Raw genomic sequence first — 18274 nt, 5'->3', positions numbered from 1 at the left:
CACAGCCAGTTTCTTAGCTCCAGCTAACCAGCATCCATTGTCTCAGTAGTTCCCTCTGTTCTTGGCTCTAAAGCCAGAGCCATAGTGGCCAAAGCTGTTGAGTTCTGCTGCTTGCCGGGCCTGGAACATGTCCCCTTGTTGAATTACATTATTACTAGCTTTCTGTTTTCTAACTCCTTTGCTGCCTAAGCTTGGCTGTCCCGAAGCTTGCTCTGTAGATTGACCTTGAGCTCAGAGATCCTCCTGGCTCTTGTATCTTGTTCCACTGTGCCTGGACTTAGGCTTTCTCCACTTGGAGCTTGCTCTATCCTAACCTTGAACTCGGAGTTCTGCTTGTCTCTGTCTCCTGGGACTAAAGGTGAATACCACTGTGCGCTGATGTAAGCTTAGCTGGGTGGGATCTTGCCCCAAAGTCACCACTCCTTTAATCTGTTTTTCTCTGTAAGCATAGGATTCAGCTCCATTTCTCTTCCTGATGCTCCTTTATTACTTGAGCCATACATTTTATATTTTTCCTTTCTCAGTTTGCTCCTTTTCATTAATATCCTCTTCATAAGAGTAAACTTTTAACCACATAACAGAATTTATACCAGACTGTTTTGAGACTTTCTTTGACAAAGCAATTTAAATCTCTTCACGTTAGCTTCAGGCAGACTCTTTGGACAGTGGCAAAAAGCAGCCATGTTCTTCACCAAAATATCACAAAAACAGTATCCAGGCCACATACTAACATACTTCTCCATTAAAACCTCTTGGGCCAGCAGGCCTACACAGTTCAAATCACCTTTGGCATTACTGTCTTCCATAGTAGGCTGGCTCATTAAGCCCCACTTAAAGCATTCCATGGCTTTCAAAATCCAAAGTCCCCAATCCGCATTCTCCCAAACAAAAGCAGGGTCAGGCCTATCACAGCAATCAGTCCCTGTTCTGTCTTAGTGATGGTTTTACTGCTGTGAACAGACACCATGATCAGGGCAACTCTTTTAAGGACAACCTTTAATTGGGGCTGGCTTACTGGTTCATAGGTTCAGTCCATTATCATCAAGGCAGGATGAGGGTCTTACAGCCAGTGTCCACAGTGACACACCTACTCCAGCAAGGCCACACCTTCTTACCAGAGTGGAGTTCAGATCTTCACCTTCATTTACCCTCACATCTGACAGGTCACAACACCGGAAACTACAGCTTCAGGGGCTCCAATACCCTCTTGGTCCCTGTGTGTACCTGCATGAGTGTGTCCATGTGCACAGATGAGTGCATGTTTGTATGCTCACCTGTGCACATGACCAAACACACACAAAAACCACTTTTTTTTTTTTTTTTGGTTTTGGTTTTGGTTTTTTTGAGACAGGGTTTCTCTGTGTAGCCTTGGCTGTCCTGGAACTCACTCTGTAGACCAGGCTGGTCTCGAACTCAGAAATCCGCCCGCCTCTGCCTCCTCGAGTGCTGGGATTACAGGCGTGCACCACCACCGCTGGGCAAAACCACTCTTTCCTAAGATTTATGTAGTTTATGTATGTGTGAGTGGACCATCTGCATGACACCTACCTGCCAACAGAGGGTACCAGACCCCATTACAGATGGTCATGAGTCACTGTGTGGGTGCTGGGAATTGAACTCAGGACCTCTGGAAGAGCAGCCAGTGCTCTTATCTACTGAGCCATATCTCCAGCCCAAAAGCCACATTTTTTTTTTAAAGATTTGTTTCCAAATTTCTCTGTTCTCTATTCTATTGTATCTACAAGGAAAAGGTTTCTGTAGCTAGAAATGGTGGCACCAGCAAATATCTCAGCACTCAGCAGGCTAAAGAACATTAAGAGTTCTAGGCCATCCTGGAGGAGTATATCATACAATGCTCCCCCTGCCCCCAAAACTAAGTGGTTTTCTGGGCCTCCCTGGGAAGTGGTGGTCAAACAGCCTGTATCTGTTCATATATATCCCTGAAAGAGTAGTCTGCTTCTTGGTGCCTGGAGCCACGCATGCTAGCCTGTGATCGGCTTCTCCACTCTTCTCATGGTGTGCATAGAGGCTAGTTCCGGCCCTGTAGGTCTCTGTCCTGGTCCGTATAGCAGGCTTGTTTTTGGAGTGTCTTTTCTAAGGATTTGGCCATTCTTGTCTCTAGAGGTATCCAACATTCTGTTTTCTTTGAGATCCTGTTGCAGTAGACAAGGAGGTAGATGTGTGTGAAGCACCGAGGGACGATTTGCAGGTGCTTCCATGTTTCTGTAAACATGGAATGAGATTTGAAGTTGAGCCAATTCTTCTCCACAACTAGTTTACTACAGGATTGAAATTGTTCCTATAGAGTGTCCTTACTGTGGAAGCCTAGCTTGCTTCTGGATTGTTCTGCAGGGTGCCTAAAGGTTAGTGTTTGACTCGATCAATAATTAAAAATATGCCTCTGCTTTCCATAGCTCCATCCTCCTTCACATATTATACTATTGTTTTCTAGACTACTAGGACTTACGCAGCAGATGGTTCAGATCATTAGCAGTGCCCTAAACTGTCCCCATACAGACACAAACAGCTGTGGGAAATTGAAGCAGCACCTGCTTCCAAGAGTGTCTGTTTAGCCCGCTGCCCACGTTTTTGGCACAGCTGGAATGAGCTGATAATGGGCTCTGACTCTCCACGGCAGCTCAGGGACATTTTTCTTTGCCTTCTTTGACTGAGGGAGTCATCACAGATACTAGTGTTGAAGGGCAAGTGTCTGTGCAAAATCAGTATCTATCTATCATCTATCTTTCTGTTAACTTAGAAAACTATGAGTGGCCGTTCTCCTTTTCAGCGTATCTTGAAGCCCTGCATAGTTTCCAGCCATCAAAGAATGCCGTCCAGTGAAGGTCCAAGATTCCTTCCCCTCTACACAGCAGTCCTCCCTCCACACACCGCCATCATCCCTCAACTGCTAATACTGCCTTCCCCAGTGTTCTACTAGACGCACCTAAGCCGCTGGGTGTCTGTGTGAGGCAGCTGCTGATTGTAGTAACCCAGCAACAGTTTCTCAGCACTGGCGCTCATGATCGATGGTGGCTTTTCCCGAGGGTAGATCCAGGTTACTCAGGAGATTTTGGTTTGACCTTCTCTCAGTTCCTCTTCCTTGTGCTTCTGTGGAAAGCTCACCTGACATCCCTTTCTTAATTCTGTTAGGGATCGGGCAGGAGGAGAACGCTCCTTCAGTCCAAGAGAGGAAAGCATGGACTAGAACCGGTTAAGCAGAAATATTGACCTACTTCCCCACTCCACCTGCCATTTAGCGTGGTGTACAAGTTCCTATGGTAACTTGCGATTTCACTTATCTTAGGCTTCCTAACTTGTTTCTGTTGGTGCTGAATGCTGAAAATTCTAATTTAAGCAATTCAAGTGCCAACGCTAAGCCCACTGGTGTTATCTGGACTCATTTTAGCAACAAAAAGATAGTGCTTATGCTGGTAGAATTTTTGTACTACCATTTCTGACTGATGAGGACATGGGGAAGCAGTGAAGACTGTCTCCATAGGATGGCTAGCAAGTTCCTCTTAGACTCTCTTCCTTTCCCCAGGTCTCTAACTCTGCAAGGCAGAGCATTAGCTCTATTTTACCTTCAGGAAGTTTGATGTTGGTGAAGGGTAAGATGGAGGGTGTAGGAAATTGTGTACTGTTGATGTGACCATTGCCCAGGAACTCTGGTTTATAAAGCATTCACGGGGCTGGGGGGTCAACTCAGTGGTTACAAGTGCTTACTGTTCTTTCAGAGGACCTGGGCTAGGTTCCCAGCACCATGTAACAGCTCACGAACACCTGTGTGTTTCATTGTAGGGAATCCCACACCTTCTTTTAGTCTCCGTGGGTACAGGCATGCATGTAGAAGCACATGCATACGTGCAAACTGAATGTAGACGTAAAAGGGAAAAATAATATTTAGAGGTGGTCTCCGCTGTTCGAGGCATTTCCCTTAGCCTGGGCTTCCCCGTGTAGCTTATTAACAAGAGGTTTTTGTGGACTAGATGGGAGGGTTCACAATAAAAATTTGTGGGGTTTGTGTGTTTTTTGGCTATACTCTATAGATTGTGTTTTAAGATTTATTTTTAATTATGTGTATTGGGGGTAATTTAACTCCTAAGCCATCTCTCCAGCCCTAGTTTTTTGTTTTTGTTTTTTAAAAACAGAAGCTAGCCTGCCTTGCTGTTAACCAAAGTGACCTTGTCTTCTGAGTGCTGGGATTGAAGGAATATACCATATTCACTTTAGATTTTCTTTCTTTCTTTCTTTCTTTCTTTCTTTCTTTCTTTCTTTCTTTTTTTTTTTTTTTTTTTTTTTTTTTTTTTTTTTTTTTTTTTTTTTTTTTTTTTTTTTTGGTTTTTTGGATTTGGTTTTTTCGAGACAGGGTTTCTCTGTATAGCCCTGGCTGTCCTGGAACTCACTCTGTAGACCAGGCTGGCCTCGAACTAAGAAATCCGCCTGCCTCTGCCTCCCAGAGTGCTGGGATTACAGGCTTGCGCCACCACCGCCCGGCTTAGGTTTTCTTTCTTAAAAAGCATTTTTATTTATTGAGATTGGAGAGATGTCTCAGCAGTCAAAACTAATACTGTTCTTCCCAAGGTCATGGGTTTGGCCCCTAACATCCACATAAGGCGGACCACAACTGTCTTTATGATTCCAGTTTCTAATGCTCTGACACCCTCTGGCCTCAAGACACCTGCATGTATATGGTAGCACATAAAGTCACATAGGCGTACACATAAATAAATCTTTAAGTGTGTGTGTGTATGTATGTGTGCGTGTGTAGTGTTTGAGCACATGTATGTATATGTATATGGGTCAGAGGAAAACTTGTTGGAGCCAGTCTTCTCTTCCACCTTGAGCCTTCCCCTCACCCCCGTAGTCAGGCTTGTGGAGAGGGACCTGTACTTGCTGAGTCATCCTAACAGGCCCCTTCATAGATTTTATTTCGTTTCCTTTTTAATGGAGTATGGTTCTTGTGATCTCACAGCTGACACCACTGAGAACACATCCTTTCTCCATCTCTTTTTTTAAAAATATTATTTAATGTATATGAGTATAATACTGTAGCTGTCTTCAGATACACCAGAAGAGGGCATCAGATCCCTCTGGATCTCTGGAAGAGCAGCCACTGCTCTTAACCACTGAACCATCTTTTTTTTTTTTCAATCCCTTTCCCCCTTTTTATATAATTGATTTAATTTTATTTTATGTATATTGGTGTAAGAGTATCAGATCTCTTGGAATTGGAATTACAGTCAGTTGCCATGTAGTTGCTGGGAATTGAACCTGGCTCCTCTGGAAGGGTAGCCAGTGTGCTCGTAACTCCTGAGCCATCTTGCCAGCCCCTGCTTCATAGATTTTCAAGACAGATATTTGAGGGATTCTAAGCACATGTCTCAGGGTTGACAGCTGAAAGTTGAAGATAAACATCAGTTTGGTATTTTAGGCTTCATTCTTTGATCTGTGGTTTTTTGTTGTTTTTAAATCAGATTTTAGCTGTGGGTTTTATTGATGGAAAACTGTTGCTAAGAAATAGTATTTATTTAAGGGTAGGGGTCTCTTTGTTCTAGGTCTGGCTGGCCTGGATCAGGTGTGATATTTTCTCCTTCCTCTCCTTGGTACTGAGATTACAGGCCTGTGTCTTCACACCAGACTTTATAAAGGTTTGTGAACTAGAACTGTACCAGGCTCCATAATAGCCTATAAAACAGATGTGGTGGTTTGGGAACTGAGCTTTGAGCAGAATCAAAGTATGATCCTTGCTGGGGTAATAACAAAGAAATCAGAATCTTTTTAGTTTCTTTTAGTTTTGTGGCAGAGCAAAACAAACCTGAAACAATGTATATAAAGATTGTATAGACATAAGTGCTGAGATGAATGATAGGGATAAGAGCATTTCAGAAACAGGCAATTAAGACGAATCTGGTCAGAAATGATGTTAGAGAGGAAGATTCGCCTATTTGTATCTTTGGTAGTTTGTCCTAAGGAAGAATTTGTTGAATGTTTAAAGGAATAGCTTAAGACGTACTTTGAGGCACTGCCCTGTGCGTAGGACATCAATTGGTTTTGGAAGGCTTGAGGTGCTGCATATAGTTGATACATGTACTATCCCCTTTTATTAAATCAGGAAACAGTTCTGTGGAAGGTGGCACCAGCCCCTGGAGGCTGTGCAGCAAACTCTGGTCTAATCTTCCAACCCAGACCTTAAGCACATGGATAGTTTGCTTGCCAAGTTTCTTTCTTTCTTCCTTCCTTCCTTCCTTCCTTCCTTCCTTCCTTCCTTCCTTCCTTCCTTCCTTCCTTCCTTCCTTCCTTCCTTCCTTCCTTCCTTCCTTCCTTCCTTTCTTCCTTCCTTCCTTCCTTCCTTCCTTCCTTCCTTCCTTCCTTCCTTCCTTCCTTCCTTCCTTCCTCTCTCTCTCTCTCTCTCTCTCTCTCTCTTTCTTTCTTTCTTTCTTTCTTTCTTTCCTTTCTTTCTTGTTTTTTGTTTGTTTTTTTCGAGACAGGGTTTCTCTGTATAGCCCTGACTGTCCGGGAACTCACTCTGTAGACCAAGTTGGCCTCGAACTCAGAAATATAATTTCTTAAGACATGATTTTGCATTTCTTTTAAGATTTATTTATTTATTTAATGTATGAGTGCTCTATGAGGACATTGGATCCCATTGCAGATGGTTGTGAGCTACCATGTAGATTTTGGGACTTGAACTCAGGACCTCTAGAAGAACAGCCAGTGCTCTTAACCTCTGAGCCATCTCTCCAACCTGACTTTGCTCTTTTTATTGGGTGCTCTTTTTGATTTGGATTTGGTTTTTTTTGAGACAGGGTTTCTCTCTATAGCCCTGACTGTCCTGGAACTCACTCTGTAGACCAGGCTGGCCTCAAACTCAGAAATCTGCCTGCCTCTGCCTCCCAGAGTGCTGGGATTACAGGCATGCGCCACCACCGCCTGGCTTTTACTGGTTAGTTTTAATTACAAACAAGACAACATGAGGTTTTGAATCATTACTGAGTGCCATAGATAAGTTTGTCCCTCATCATTTGGAAACCTTATTTGAAAAGTTATAGAAGCTGTGCGGTGGTGGCACACGTCTTTAATCCCAGCACTTGGGAGGCAGAGGCAGGTGTATTTCTGAGTTCGAGGCCAGCCTGGTCTACAGAGTGAGTTCCAGGACAGCCAGGGCTACACAGAGAAACCCTGTCTTGAAAAAAAACAAAAAGAAAAAAATAAAAGAAAAGTTCTAGAATATGAACTCTATGTCTTGAGTGACAAGGTTGGTTTTGTTTTGTTTTTTTTGAGACTGGGGATCTCCACGTAGACCATGTTGGCTTCAAATTTGAGATCCTCTCGCCTCTGCCTCCCAGTGCTGGGATTCAAGGCTTATAATACCATGACAGGTCAGTTTGCTGTTACTTACTTACTTACTTATCAAAGATAGGTAAGTATCTTTGTATGTAGCCCTGGCTGTCCTATAACTCCCTCTAAACAGACTATTTATGAACTCAAGAGATCTGCTTGCTGCTGCCTCTCAAGTGCTGGGACTAAAGGTGTGTGCCACCAATCTTGGCAAAACTTAATCTCTTTTAATTTCTAAGAATAATGGAGTTCACTGCTAACTTTAAAGAATCACAGAGCAGAGAGGCCACCCCATAGCTGAGGAGAAACAGCAGGACCTTCACTTGAGGTTACTCAGCACAAAAGACGACTGTCAGAAAAGGTGGTGTGTGGCTGGCTGTCCCTTCTGCCATTCCCGTTGGGTACTGAGTAGGCTCTCAAGACGGCCCTGCCCTGCTGTGGCCGTGGATGTTGTGGAAACCCCGCTTTTGTCCCTCATCCCATGTGCCACCGTCTTTCTCCTCCCTGGCTTAATAGAAACCTTATTTCAAGCTCCCTGTGTGCTTGGCTCTCAGTATTCTGTAGGAGCCCTGGCTCCTATCATGGGTGACAGGAGACAGTGATGCTGTCTTCATGCTACTGTGAGCTCCCCTCATCTTGTCTGAAACCTAAAGGAATAAGGATCACCTCTTACGGGTCTGCTGTTTCTCAAGGGTAGTTTCTTCTACACACGGACAGCCATTGGGTATTTTTCTTTTCTTTTCTTTTCTTTTTTTTTCTTTTCTTTTCTTTTTTTTTCTTTTGGTGTTTTTTGAGACAGGGTTTCTCTGTGTAGCCCTGGCTATCCTGGAACTCACTCTGTAGACCAGGCTGGCCTCAAACTCAGAAATCCGCCTGCCTCTACCTCCCAAGTGCTGGGATTATAGGCGTGCGCTACCACCACCTGGCTGGGTATTATTCTTCTTTGTGTGACTTTTGTTTTTGTTTTGAGACAGGGTTCAGGGTATCTAGCTCTGGCCGGCCTTAAACTTTTGATTTAAAACTTGTGATTTTGCCTCATCCTCCTGGGGCTTCAATTCTAGGTGCATCTGAGTATTTTTCTGACGTGTTGTTTTTATTACTGCCTCCCCACATCTCTGCTGCACCCTCCTGGAGCCTGCCTCCTCCCGCCCTCTTCTCTTTGTCTCTTTCTGGGGTATGTGTGTGTGGTTTTTGGAGACATAGCTTTTCTTTATAGCCCTGACAGTCCTGAAACCCACTTAGTAGACCAAACTGGCCTTGAACTCAGAAATCCCTGCCCTTGCCTTTGCAGGAAATAAAGGCATGTACCACCACCACCCAGCTCATCTGAAACCTCCCTCGTATTAGTTAATTCTAGTATAGAGAGATAACAGTGCTGTTATTAATAACACACTGTTCAGTAATAGAGCGCATGTATATGCCAGGCCCTGGGTTTGATCCACAGCATTTGTCTGTCCCCAACTGTCTAAGATTGTTTCTAAGATTGTTTCTTAGAAAAATGTTTCTGAGCCGGGCGGTGGTGGCACACACCTGTAATCCCAGTACTCTGGGAGGCAGAGGCAGACAGAGGTCTGAGTTCAAGGCCAGTCTGGTCTACAGAGTGAGTTCCAGGACAGCCAGGGCTAGACAGAGAAACCCTGTCTCGAAAAAAAAAAACAAATCAAAAAAAAAAAGTTTTAACTTTAAAGAAATAATTTAATTACTCTAGTATTACTTTTGAGATTTGAGGTGGAACTTGAGTCCCTCTAGTGGGTGGATCGTAATCTGCTTAAAAGCCCTAGGTAGAAAGTTTGAAGGTGGCTTGATTTCCATGGCCCTAGCTTTCATTGATACTGGTACCCTTCATCCCCAGCTTACAGGCCTTACAGGGCTTACAGGGCTGGGCCCAACTTCTTCCACCCATGAGATCTCACTGGCCCCGATCATTTCTGGCCTGTGAATGAATTTATTTGTTTGTTTGTTTGTTTGTTTGTTTATAATGAGGATTCTTGGGATCAGATGTACATCTTAAGACTTCCATGACAGTTTTCAAACTGAGCTGCCACCCCTTGCCTGTGTGCAGTTCATTATGGGCATGCTTGGGCTACCACAGATGGAAAAGGTGATTTAATGTGGAGAATGTCTGTACCAATAGCTGGAGTATAGCAAAGGTAATAAGATTTGAAGAGTTTGGATTTGGAGTTTGAATTCCAACCTGCCATTACTAATGGTGTGACTCTGAGCTATAATGACATAGCTTGTCTTAGTTTTTTAGGTTTTTTGTTTGTGTGTTTTTTTTTCCCAAGACGGGGTTTCTCTGTGTAGCCCTGGCTGTCCTGGAACTCACTCTGTAGACCAGGCTGGCCTCAAACTCAGAAATCCGCCTGCCTCTGCCTCCCAAGTGTTAAGACTAAAGGCGTGCGCCACCACTGCCTGGCAGTTTTATTTTTATAAAGTTAAGTTAGTGGTAAAGCTTTCTTCCAGAGCTGGCTTCAGCATTGGAAAGAACATGTATAAAGGTCTTTGTGTTTCATGCTTTGTGATTGGGAACAGAAAGACCTGAAATGTCCCTACTCGTGTCCACTGTAATGCACTCTATTAATTGTTGGGATAACCTTCTTCTTTTTTCTTTTAGTCACCTCCAAGTAAACGAAGAAAATTAGAAAAGCCAAGGAAACCCATTACTTTTGTAGTGTTGGAGTCTGTGATGAAAGAATTATCTCTCAAAGCCTCGTCTTTGGGCTCTGAGACAGCAGAAGGCATAGTGGTTGTAACAACATGGATAGAAAAAATCCTCACTGATCTGAAGGTGCGTGGCCAGCACCCTGATGACGCCACACCGTCTGTCGTGATCTTTATGGGGGTTTGTTTGTATGTTTCTTTATTGAAGGGATTTAATCAGTAGAGACAGCTGATTTCCTATAAAATTCTGTTTTTCCACTTAGGTGCAACATAAGCGAATTCCCTGTGGAAGAGAAGAAGTTAGCCTTTTCCTGACAGCCATAGAAAACTCTTGGATTCATTTAAGGCGGAAGAGAAGAGAGCGAGTGAGGCAGCTGCGAGAGGTGCCTCGGGCTCCTGAGGATGTCATCTTAGCTTTGGAAGAGAGGAAGTCTACTCCCAAAGAGCTGAGGAGTGGCCAAGATGTGGCCCATTGCCCCCAAGAGAGTGCCTCGTGTGGGCGTGATGTGCCGGAAGGCGAGCCTGCTGCTGTTGGTGGTCACCGCCTCAGCCCGAAGCTACTGTGTCAGGAAGAAACTCCAGAAGCCATGGAGGATGAAAGGGATGAGGAAAGGGGAGGGATGGAGGTCATGGAAAGTTGTAAAGGCTCCAGCAATGGAGCCCAGGACAGAGAGGCTTCTGAGAAGGGGGCTCACCTAGATGGAACGGCCGGACGTTACCTGTTTAAGTGTTTAATCAACATTAAGAAGGAAGTAGATGATGCCTTAGTTGAAATGCATTGGGTTGAGGGCCAGAACAGGGATTTGATGAACCAGCTTTGCACCTACATACGCAACCAAATTTTGAGGCTTGTTGCTAGTTAATTCTTAATTTCTTCTACAGTTAGAAAGTGTCTGTGTGGGGCTAGGGATATGGTGCACTGGCCTGATGGTCTTAGTGTTCAGAAGTTACCCTGTGTTGAGTCCCTTATATCTAACATCGTTACAAGGATTAAAAACAATATAAAATAGCTTGCTTCTCCTATTGGGAGGCCGGAAGAATTTCAGCACTGATCCATTAGTGACACCATGTGGAACCATCTTACAAAGCACAGATTTAGTTGGATGTGCTCTGTGGCACTTGCAATTCCATGACTTGGAGGCTAAGGCAGGAAGATTGCTATGGGTGTAAGGTCAGTCTATGCTACAGAGACAGACACTTGTCTAAATAAAAAGAAGAAAAAAAGAAAGCAGAAGTGAATCCATTTTTAACTCTTTCCCTCTTAACAGCAGGTAACCTAGGAGGAATAGATCTTACTCCAGCAGTTCATCTCAGCCAAGGCCAGAGGGGCTCTGGTGGCATCTGCTGTGGGTCAGTGCTGCCTACAACATGTCTGTCACTAGGGTTGCTTGGTGAGGAGGGTAGCAGTGTTCTCCAATGGAGCCAGTACAGCAGGCTTTGCTCATAGCTGCCTTCAAGCCACCTGCTTTCTCAAGGAACCAGGAAGGAGCTAGCCTGGTGATAGGTGGCCGGAGTGTCAGGGAGAGGCATCTTAGTCAAGCCAGGGAGAGGGCCTGTCTGGGAAACACAGGAAGCTGCACGTTCATCGCTCACTGCCGTTCTGACATTGCCTATTTCAGAACCCGAGTTGAGGAAGCAAACCTCTGAGGTGCAGCTAAGGTGCAGTAAGAAGTGCCCGCCAGCTGCCAGCCCACCGACAGCAGTGTTTTCTAACAGTTGGACTGCTTTTTTTAAAAATGTGAAATGGAATGCTTTGTTTTTTAATATAAGACTTAATAATTGAAAACTATTAATCTTGTTTGAATCCTGGAATTGGGGAAATACTTTCTTGGATTTAAGTTGGGTAAATGGTTGATGTGACAAATGAGAAACTAAGTAAGGGCCTGTGTGTACTAGGTGGAGTATGGGGGTGTCTGGTAGAACATTCACCTCAACGTATGTAGGTCCCGAGTTCTATCCTCAGCATAAGTGAAAGCAGGCACTGGTGTGGTGTAGACTGCGGTCTTCTATGTTGACAGTTATTTGTTGACCAAATCCTGCTTTTTTTGGTGGCTGCCCTTATCACCCCACCTGCTTATCTGCTAACGCTGGACAACACTGCGCCCAGGGTGACCATATGTGAAACAGTCTTCCAATGGGAATGCCAGGGTTCCGCAGATAACCTCTGGAGAGCCTCAGAAACAGTCTGTTGTACTGGATTCTTGACTAGCAGCCTAGGGTTCAATGTGGACAAACTCTGGTTGGTGCCTGATGTAGTGCCCGAGCTCTGTGACATCCATAAAGTTGCTAAGCTCCACTTTGGGAGGTGTAAGGAAATATAGTGAAGTGGGGTTGAAAGCTGGGAAAGAGCATCTTAGCCATGGTCTTCCAGAGACCCCAGGAGAAGGCTTTCTTCCCACAGTCTCTTCCCCCTTGAGAGCTGATCTGTGACATCGTGATCAGAAACCAACTAAGGAAAAGAAACACTTCTAGACAATTTATCCATCCATTGGACAGCATGAAGAAATCAATATCACAAACTTTTCCCAGGTTGAATTCAGGGCCATAATCCAGTAATTATGTCTGTGTGGGGTGTGTGTATGTGGGTTGCGGGTGCCTGCAGAGGCATCAGATCCGCTGGAGCTGAAGTTTCAGGCACTTGTGAGTTGCCTGATCTGGGTGCTGGGAACCAAACTTGGGTTTCTGCAGGAATAGTACACACTCTTAGCCACCTAGCCGTCTCCTCAGCCCCTGTTGTTGCTTCTGAGACAGGGTCTCATGTATCCTCAGACTCGGTGTGTATCTGAGGTTGAATTTAATATCCTTTTCTTCCAGTATCTATATCCTGTGTGCTGGAATTCCAGCCTGATTTCTGCGGTGCTAATGATCTAGTGAACCTAGGACTTCGTGTGTACTAGGCAAATGCTCTCCCAGCTGAGCTGCAGCCTCAGTCCCCAGATCTAGTTTCCTTGATGAGATCTTGGGATCTCTGAGCTCAGTGGCAGTTAAATGCCAGAGAAACTGGCAGATACTCAATAAATAATAAATGTTTGTTTCATCATAGGTTAGCAGATGTTTAATGTTTTTGAAAAAGAAATGACTAGAGGTGTGATTGTGGTAGAGTATTTGCCTAGCATGCACAGGGCAGAATTCAATCCTTAGCACTGCAACACACACACACACACACACACACACACACGTTACCTAGGAGATTGGACTGCTAGCAGCTGTTAATAGTATTTTCATGTTTTCTCCTGGTCTTTCTGTAAGTGGTATAAATATATATGTGGTTTATTTTTTGTTGTATTTATGTTGGAAATTTGACTTTCTATTGTACTTTTTTGTTTAACTTACATGTTTTTTTCATGTTTTAACAATTATATATTTTTACACATTTTGCCCATTTAAAGTGCCCTTCCAGCACATTGTTGACTTTTGTTTATGTCTAGTTCCTAGACATTTTTAGAGAACATTCAGTGTTACTGGAGATACAAAAGTCGGATCTGTATCTACCTGTATTTTGCTCCTATGGTTGAGACTCTAAATGGGGAAGGTTGTGCAGATGCTAAGATAATTCTCCTGAGATGGAAACGTTTGACAAGAGCGCTGGCCACGGTGGTCTCTGGAAAAACTAGAGCTATACGTATCTTTGCATCTTTGAAGGCCATTTTCTCCTACATTGTCTAATGAAATGACATTGTTTTGTTTCTTCAATACAGGGGCTTTTCTGTAGCCTTGGTTGTCTTGAAACTCACTCTGTAGACTAGGCTGTCCTCCACCTCACAGAAATCTCAGTGCTGGAATTGAAAGTGTGTGCCGCCACCACCTGGTGATATTGAAGACATTTTAAAGGGACATCTGATATGTGCTTTATAACTGAAGAGGAACTTTTTAGAGAAATTAGTTACGTGTCCTGGTATAGAATGGCACTCTGCTTAGGTATCTAGAGTCAAGTTTGTGTTGGTGCTGGTGGATTAATATGAAATTAAATCTTTGTGTTTTTATCTTAAATTCTATTCTGGTCCCTGGAATTGGCTTCTGATCTCCTGATAGCAAAAGTGGGAACGGAAGCTGGACTTGTTTTCAGATGAGAACTAAGGTGCTGTTGTTTAGCATCTGCTTGGGTTTTGTCAGTTTGGTTCCTTTCCCCCTCCCCCATCTGTGCTCAGCCGTTCCTATATTAGAGCTTTGCTGAACTCTGAGGCCAAGTTGGCAACTCTGAGGAGGACTTTGGGCTGACCTTAAGTGTTCAGGTCCATTAGTTGATTTTAGAAAACAAAACCTTCCTTTTTGTGATAGCAATCAAAGCTTCTGTGGTCTAGCAGGAGCCATGCAAAGGCAGCCCAAGGCCATTTTGTTTTATTTTATTTTGTTTGGGTTTTGAAATAGGGTCTCATTCATTCAGGCTAGCCTTGAACTGTTGAGGTAGCCAAGGCAGGCCCTTATTTAACTCCTGGTTCTCCTGCCTCCTCTTCCAGTTTCTGAGCTTACAGATGTTGCCATCTTAGGTGGTTTTATGTGGTTCTGGGGATTGAACCCATGACTTCATTAGTGTAGGGCAAGCCCTGTACAGCTTGAGCCTCTTCCCTTGATTCTCCCTGCTTATAAGAGTGCGGAGTGAATGGCCTCCCCTGTAATCTCAGCTCTTCGGAATTGGAAGGAGTTGCATCAGGAGCAGAAGGAAAGTTCAGAGTTGGTCTTGCCTCCATTGTGAGTTCAGGGCAGAGGGAGCTGTGTGTGGGAGCACTTTGGTCTTTCTTAGCTTGCTGCACTTTCTTCTGGAGCCACACGGGGGCACCTTTAGATCCTTTAATCACGATCTTGAACTTCACTGTGGAAGTGGATACAATTATATCCCTATCTGTGGAATTTTCTTAAAATATTCAGTTGTATCCAGAGAAGTACTTATGTAGACAGGTACATTTTCATACAAAGAATTTTAGATGGAAGTATAAGGAAGAACAACAGTTACTTCCTATCGTCTTTATTTGATCTGATTTCCTTTCTCATGTTCTGTGGTTTTAGTCTCCACTGACCAGTTTTTCCCCACCTCTGTTGACTCTACAATATACTCAGATTGGGCCTGTCTTTCTGGTTTTCTTGAGACAGGGTTTCTCTGTGTAGCCCTGGCTGTCCTGGAACTCACTCTACACCAGGTTGGCTTCGAATTCAGAAATCCACCTGCCTCTGCCTCCCAAGTGCTGGGATTAAAGGCGTGCACCACCACTGCACGGCTAGGCCTATCTTTTGGATCCATTTCTTAAATTGATAGGGGTTAGTGAGGAGAGGGGGTGTTAGTTACTTGTTAAAAGCTGTATGTTCCAACCAGTAAGGTAGAGATCTAGAGAAATGGGTTTTCATCTTGCTTCGAATTTGATCTTGTTTTCAGGCTCCGGTGCATGTGCTGAGTTGTTCATAGGGAAAGTGGCGCAGGTTCTCTCTTGTTATGTACATAAACGAGCTGGCCTTTTCCCCTTAAGCATGTTTCTGCATAGATTAGAGCATCCCCATGACTAGCCCTGTATGGTTGTAGGCTCAAGGAGAAATTCTCTGTCTCTTTATGGTACAAAGTCAGGGTCAGCAGTGGCCCTTCCACCCCATTTACAAAACTAAAGTTACTGCTCTTTGCTATAGAGGAGTCTCAGGGGTACCATCAGGAGTGCCCTGAGTAAGGGGAGAAGGGGGTGTGTTTTCACTGTTTAATATCCATCACCTCAGTAAAGTCCTGTCATGTTCATTAATACAACAGTTGGTTTTTGCATCTTAAAGGAAGGCATTACTGGTTTTGAAAGGTGCTAGTCATCCCGTGTGCCCTGTGTGGGTACCTCTGTAGGGTTAAAGTGCCTGGCTTAGGGAACTCATAGCAGTAGAGCTTACGCATGCCTAGGATCCTATTCTGTTCTGGAAAGGTCTGCTGTGACTCACTCAAATGACTAAAACAGTGGTTCATTTCTTTAATTGCTGGTTGGAACAGCTAATGCTGCCTCTGTGAGTCTGTGCTTTTACCCTGGGAAACTGTGTTGTGACTGAGTGAAGACCTCTTTGGGATATAGCCTATCTGCCTGTCTGAGTCCAAGCAGAAAGCTCAGGGCCTCTAGGCTCTCCTTAGAAGATAGAGGATCATGGGTGTTCCTTAGCAGCTGGGAAAGTGAGCAGGAGAGGAAGGCACAGGGCACTTGGCAGAAGTGTCTTGGAAGTAAGCTCAGAGGAGGGTAGCATATATCCCAGGTACTGTCCACCCGGGGCAGTGAGCAGTGGGAGGGAGCACCGCTTGGCAGCTTGGCAGCCCTGGGTTTGCAGTGCTATTCCACTCCTTATATAGGGCACCAGTGTGACTGGGCTTCGGCCTCTGGAGAGCCTGGGGCAGCCTGATCTACTGAGAAGTGAGCGCAGCCTGCCAGAGAGGAGGGCTCCACAGAGACCTAAACTTGTCTTCTCTCCTTACTGTTTGGAGAGTTTTAGAGCTTTGTCAGAAACTTTTGCCATGGGACTCGACTGAGATGGTTAAGACCTTGGTTAGATCTGTGAGGGCAGGTAGGCAGGCGTAAAGTACTGCTTATGGGCCAAGAACAAAGCCAACTTTGTCGTGAAATGATTAAGAACTGACCATTGGCAGTACATCTCCCATAGAGTGTCTCATTTAGTAACCTTATTAGGTGATATAGTATCCCTGTGTGGCCATTGAAAGCAACAGCTTTAGAAGCTTAGGTAACTTACCCCAGTGTTACTCACTGAGCAAATGCACATACGTAGGATTTGAACTCAGGACCAAGACGCTAAGGCTGGACTCTAGCACCAAATATAGAAATGCTATGATGAATGATTCATTTAAAAATGCGTTTTTGGGTCTATTTCCTCCACCTCTGTGGAGTCGTCAGTTACATGGCACAGGGAAGCTAGAACAAACACGTTTCCCGCCCTCCTAGTTCAGCACTTAAAAGTAGTATCATTCAGTTACCTATGATCGATGAGTGAGATCTAGTAAGTGAGATTACTTAGTTACTTCCTAACTTAAGCCACTATATCTTCAGAGCCTTGTATTTGGCAGTAATGTGGATAATTAAGTAGCTAATGAAACCACAAAATCAGTGTCTGGTGAAAGCACGTTGGACCAGAATCAATGTGAAATAAGTGATAATTAGGTAATGCCTCTTCGACAATACATAATTGTATAACACTAGAAGGAGGTTTTATTCAGTTTTAAACACTACAGTTGCAAATATTTTACTATGGAGCAACACGAAGCCCATGTGCTTTGGAAGCTTGCCAGAGAAGTTAGGATTGTCACAGGCTCATCGAGTTGAGTTCTCTTCCTAGGAAGGCAGGAGAAACCATAGGTTTGAGATCCACAGAGGCCTTGGCATCTAGAAGGAAAGCCAGGGATTCCCAGCTGGGGGACTTGGCTAGATGCTGTAGCTAGGAGACCCCCCAGGGGAGGTGGCAGCTTGTTTTGCTAATTGTTCAAAAGAGCATCCTACCTAGAGAGCAGGACTCCCTAGGGGATGGTGGTTTCCTACTGTTTCTTAACTAGCAGCAGGGAAGCCATTTTGGTTTGATGTAGGATCAAGGCCCAGGATTCCTGCCTGTGGGCAAAGAGAAAGTGTGTTTTGTGGACCAAACTCCAGTGAAGACTTAGATTGGATCTTCATTGAAAGGGGAAACTGTTCTTCCTCTCTGAGACCGCAGTCAAGCAGGAAAGGGGTCGCTCCAGCCCTTACAAGCAAGGGGCAGCTTTTATTCATCTGTACCATGTTGGATGCTTTGAGGGAAGCCAGAAATTTGGATTTATTTGAGTCATACTTAGTTGTGAATCCTGGCAATTCACTCTTTTATTTGAAAAACAAAAGGTAGTAAAATACTAGTCTCTACCAACCAACCTTTATTGCCTCTCCCTCCTTTCCCAACTCCTCACGTGGCCTCTGACTTTGTTGCTGCCTGCCCTCTTTCTGGGCCCTTCCTCCTCCTCGGTTGTATCCTGCATGTACTTTTTTCTCTATTCGGGCTGCTGCCGCCCACTTGTGTGAGTTAGCCACACATCCATTATGCCCTAGTGTAGACGCCCTGAACTTGCATTATAGCACACTAGCATGTATGTGCTGGACAGTGGGCCACGGTTATGTGAGTGTGACTGACTTCCTCCTGTGCTTTTATTGCCTTCCTTGGGGTACAGTAGAGGACTTTCTGCTCCCTTACTGGCCATCGCAAAGCTATTTCACTAACCTTGTCAGTTCCAGAAGTCTCCAGATCTCACCAGCACTAGTAGTTCTGGAGTGTGTCCTGTGGCCCAGCTGAATAA

General features: G+C 44.4%; 1 protein-coding gene across 3 annotated transcripts in view; it reads left to right on the top strand.

Annotated features, from left to right (window-relative positions):
* Mettl16 (methyltransferase 16, N6-methyladenosine) overlaps positions 1-11788 on the top strand; it is a 47431-nt gene extending 35643 nt beyond the window's left edge. For all 3 annotated transcript variants that reach the window (XM_052197764.1, XM_052197765.1, XM_052197766.1), the window contains exons 9-10: positions 9953-10126; positions 10263-11788. In XM_052197764.1, the coding sequence (XP_052053724.1) occupies positions 9953-10126; positions 10263-10862 (774 nt within the window). In that variant the 3' untranslated portion in view covers positions 10863-11788. The remainder of the gene's footprint in view (positions 1-9952; positions 10127-10262) is intronic.
* The last annotated feature ends 6486 nt before the right edge of the window (positions 11789-18274 follow it).

This window comes from Apodemus sylvaticus, chromosome 10, assembly GCF_947179515.1.
Source record: "Apodemus sylvaticus chromosome 10, mApoSyl1.1, whole genome shotgun sequence".
NCBI lineage: Eukaryota > Metazoa > Chordata > Mammalia > Rodentia > Muridae > Apodemus > Apodemus sylvaticus.
Note: the sequence above shows the minus strand (reverse complement) of the source record. Positions and strands in the feature narration are given on the sequence as shown.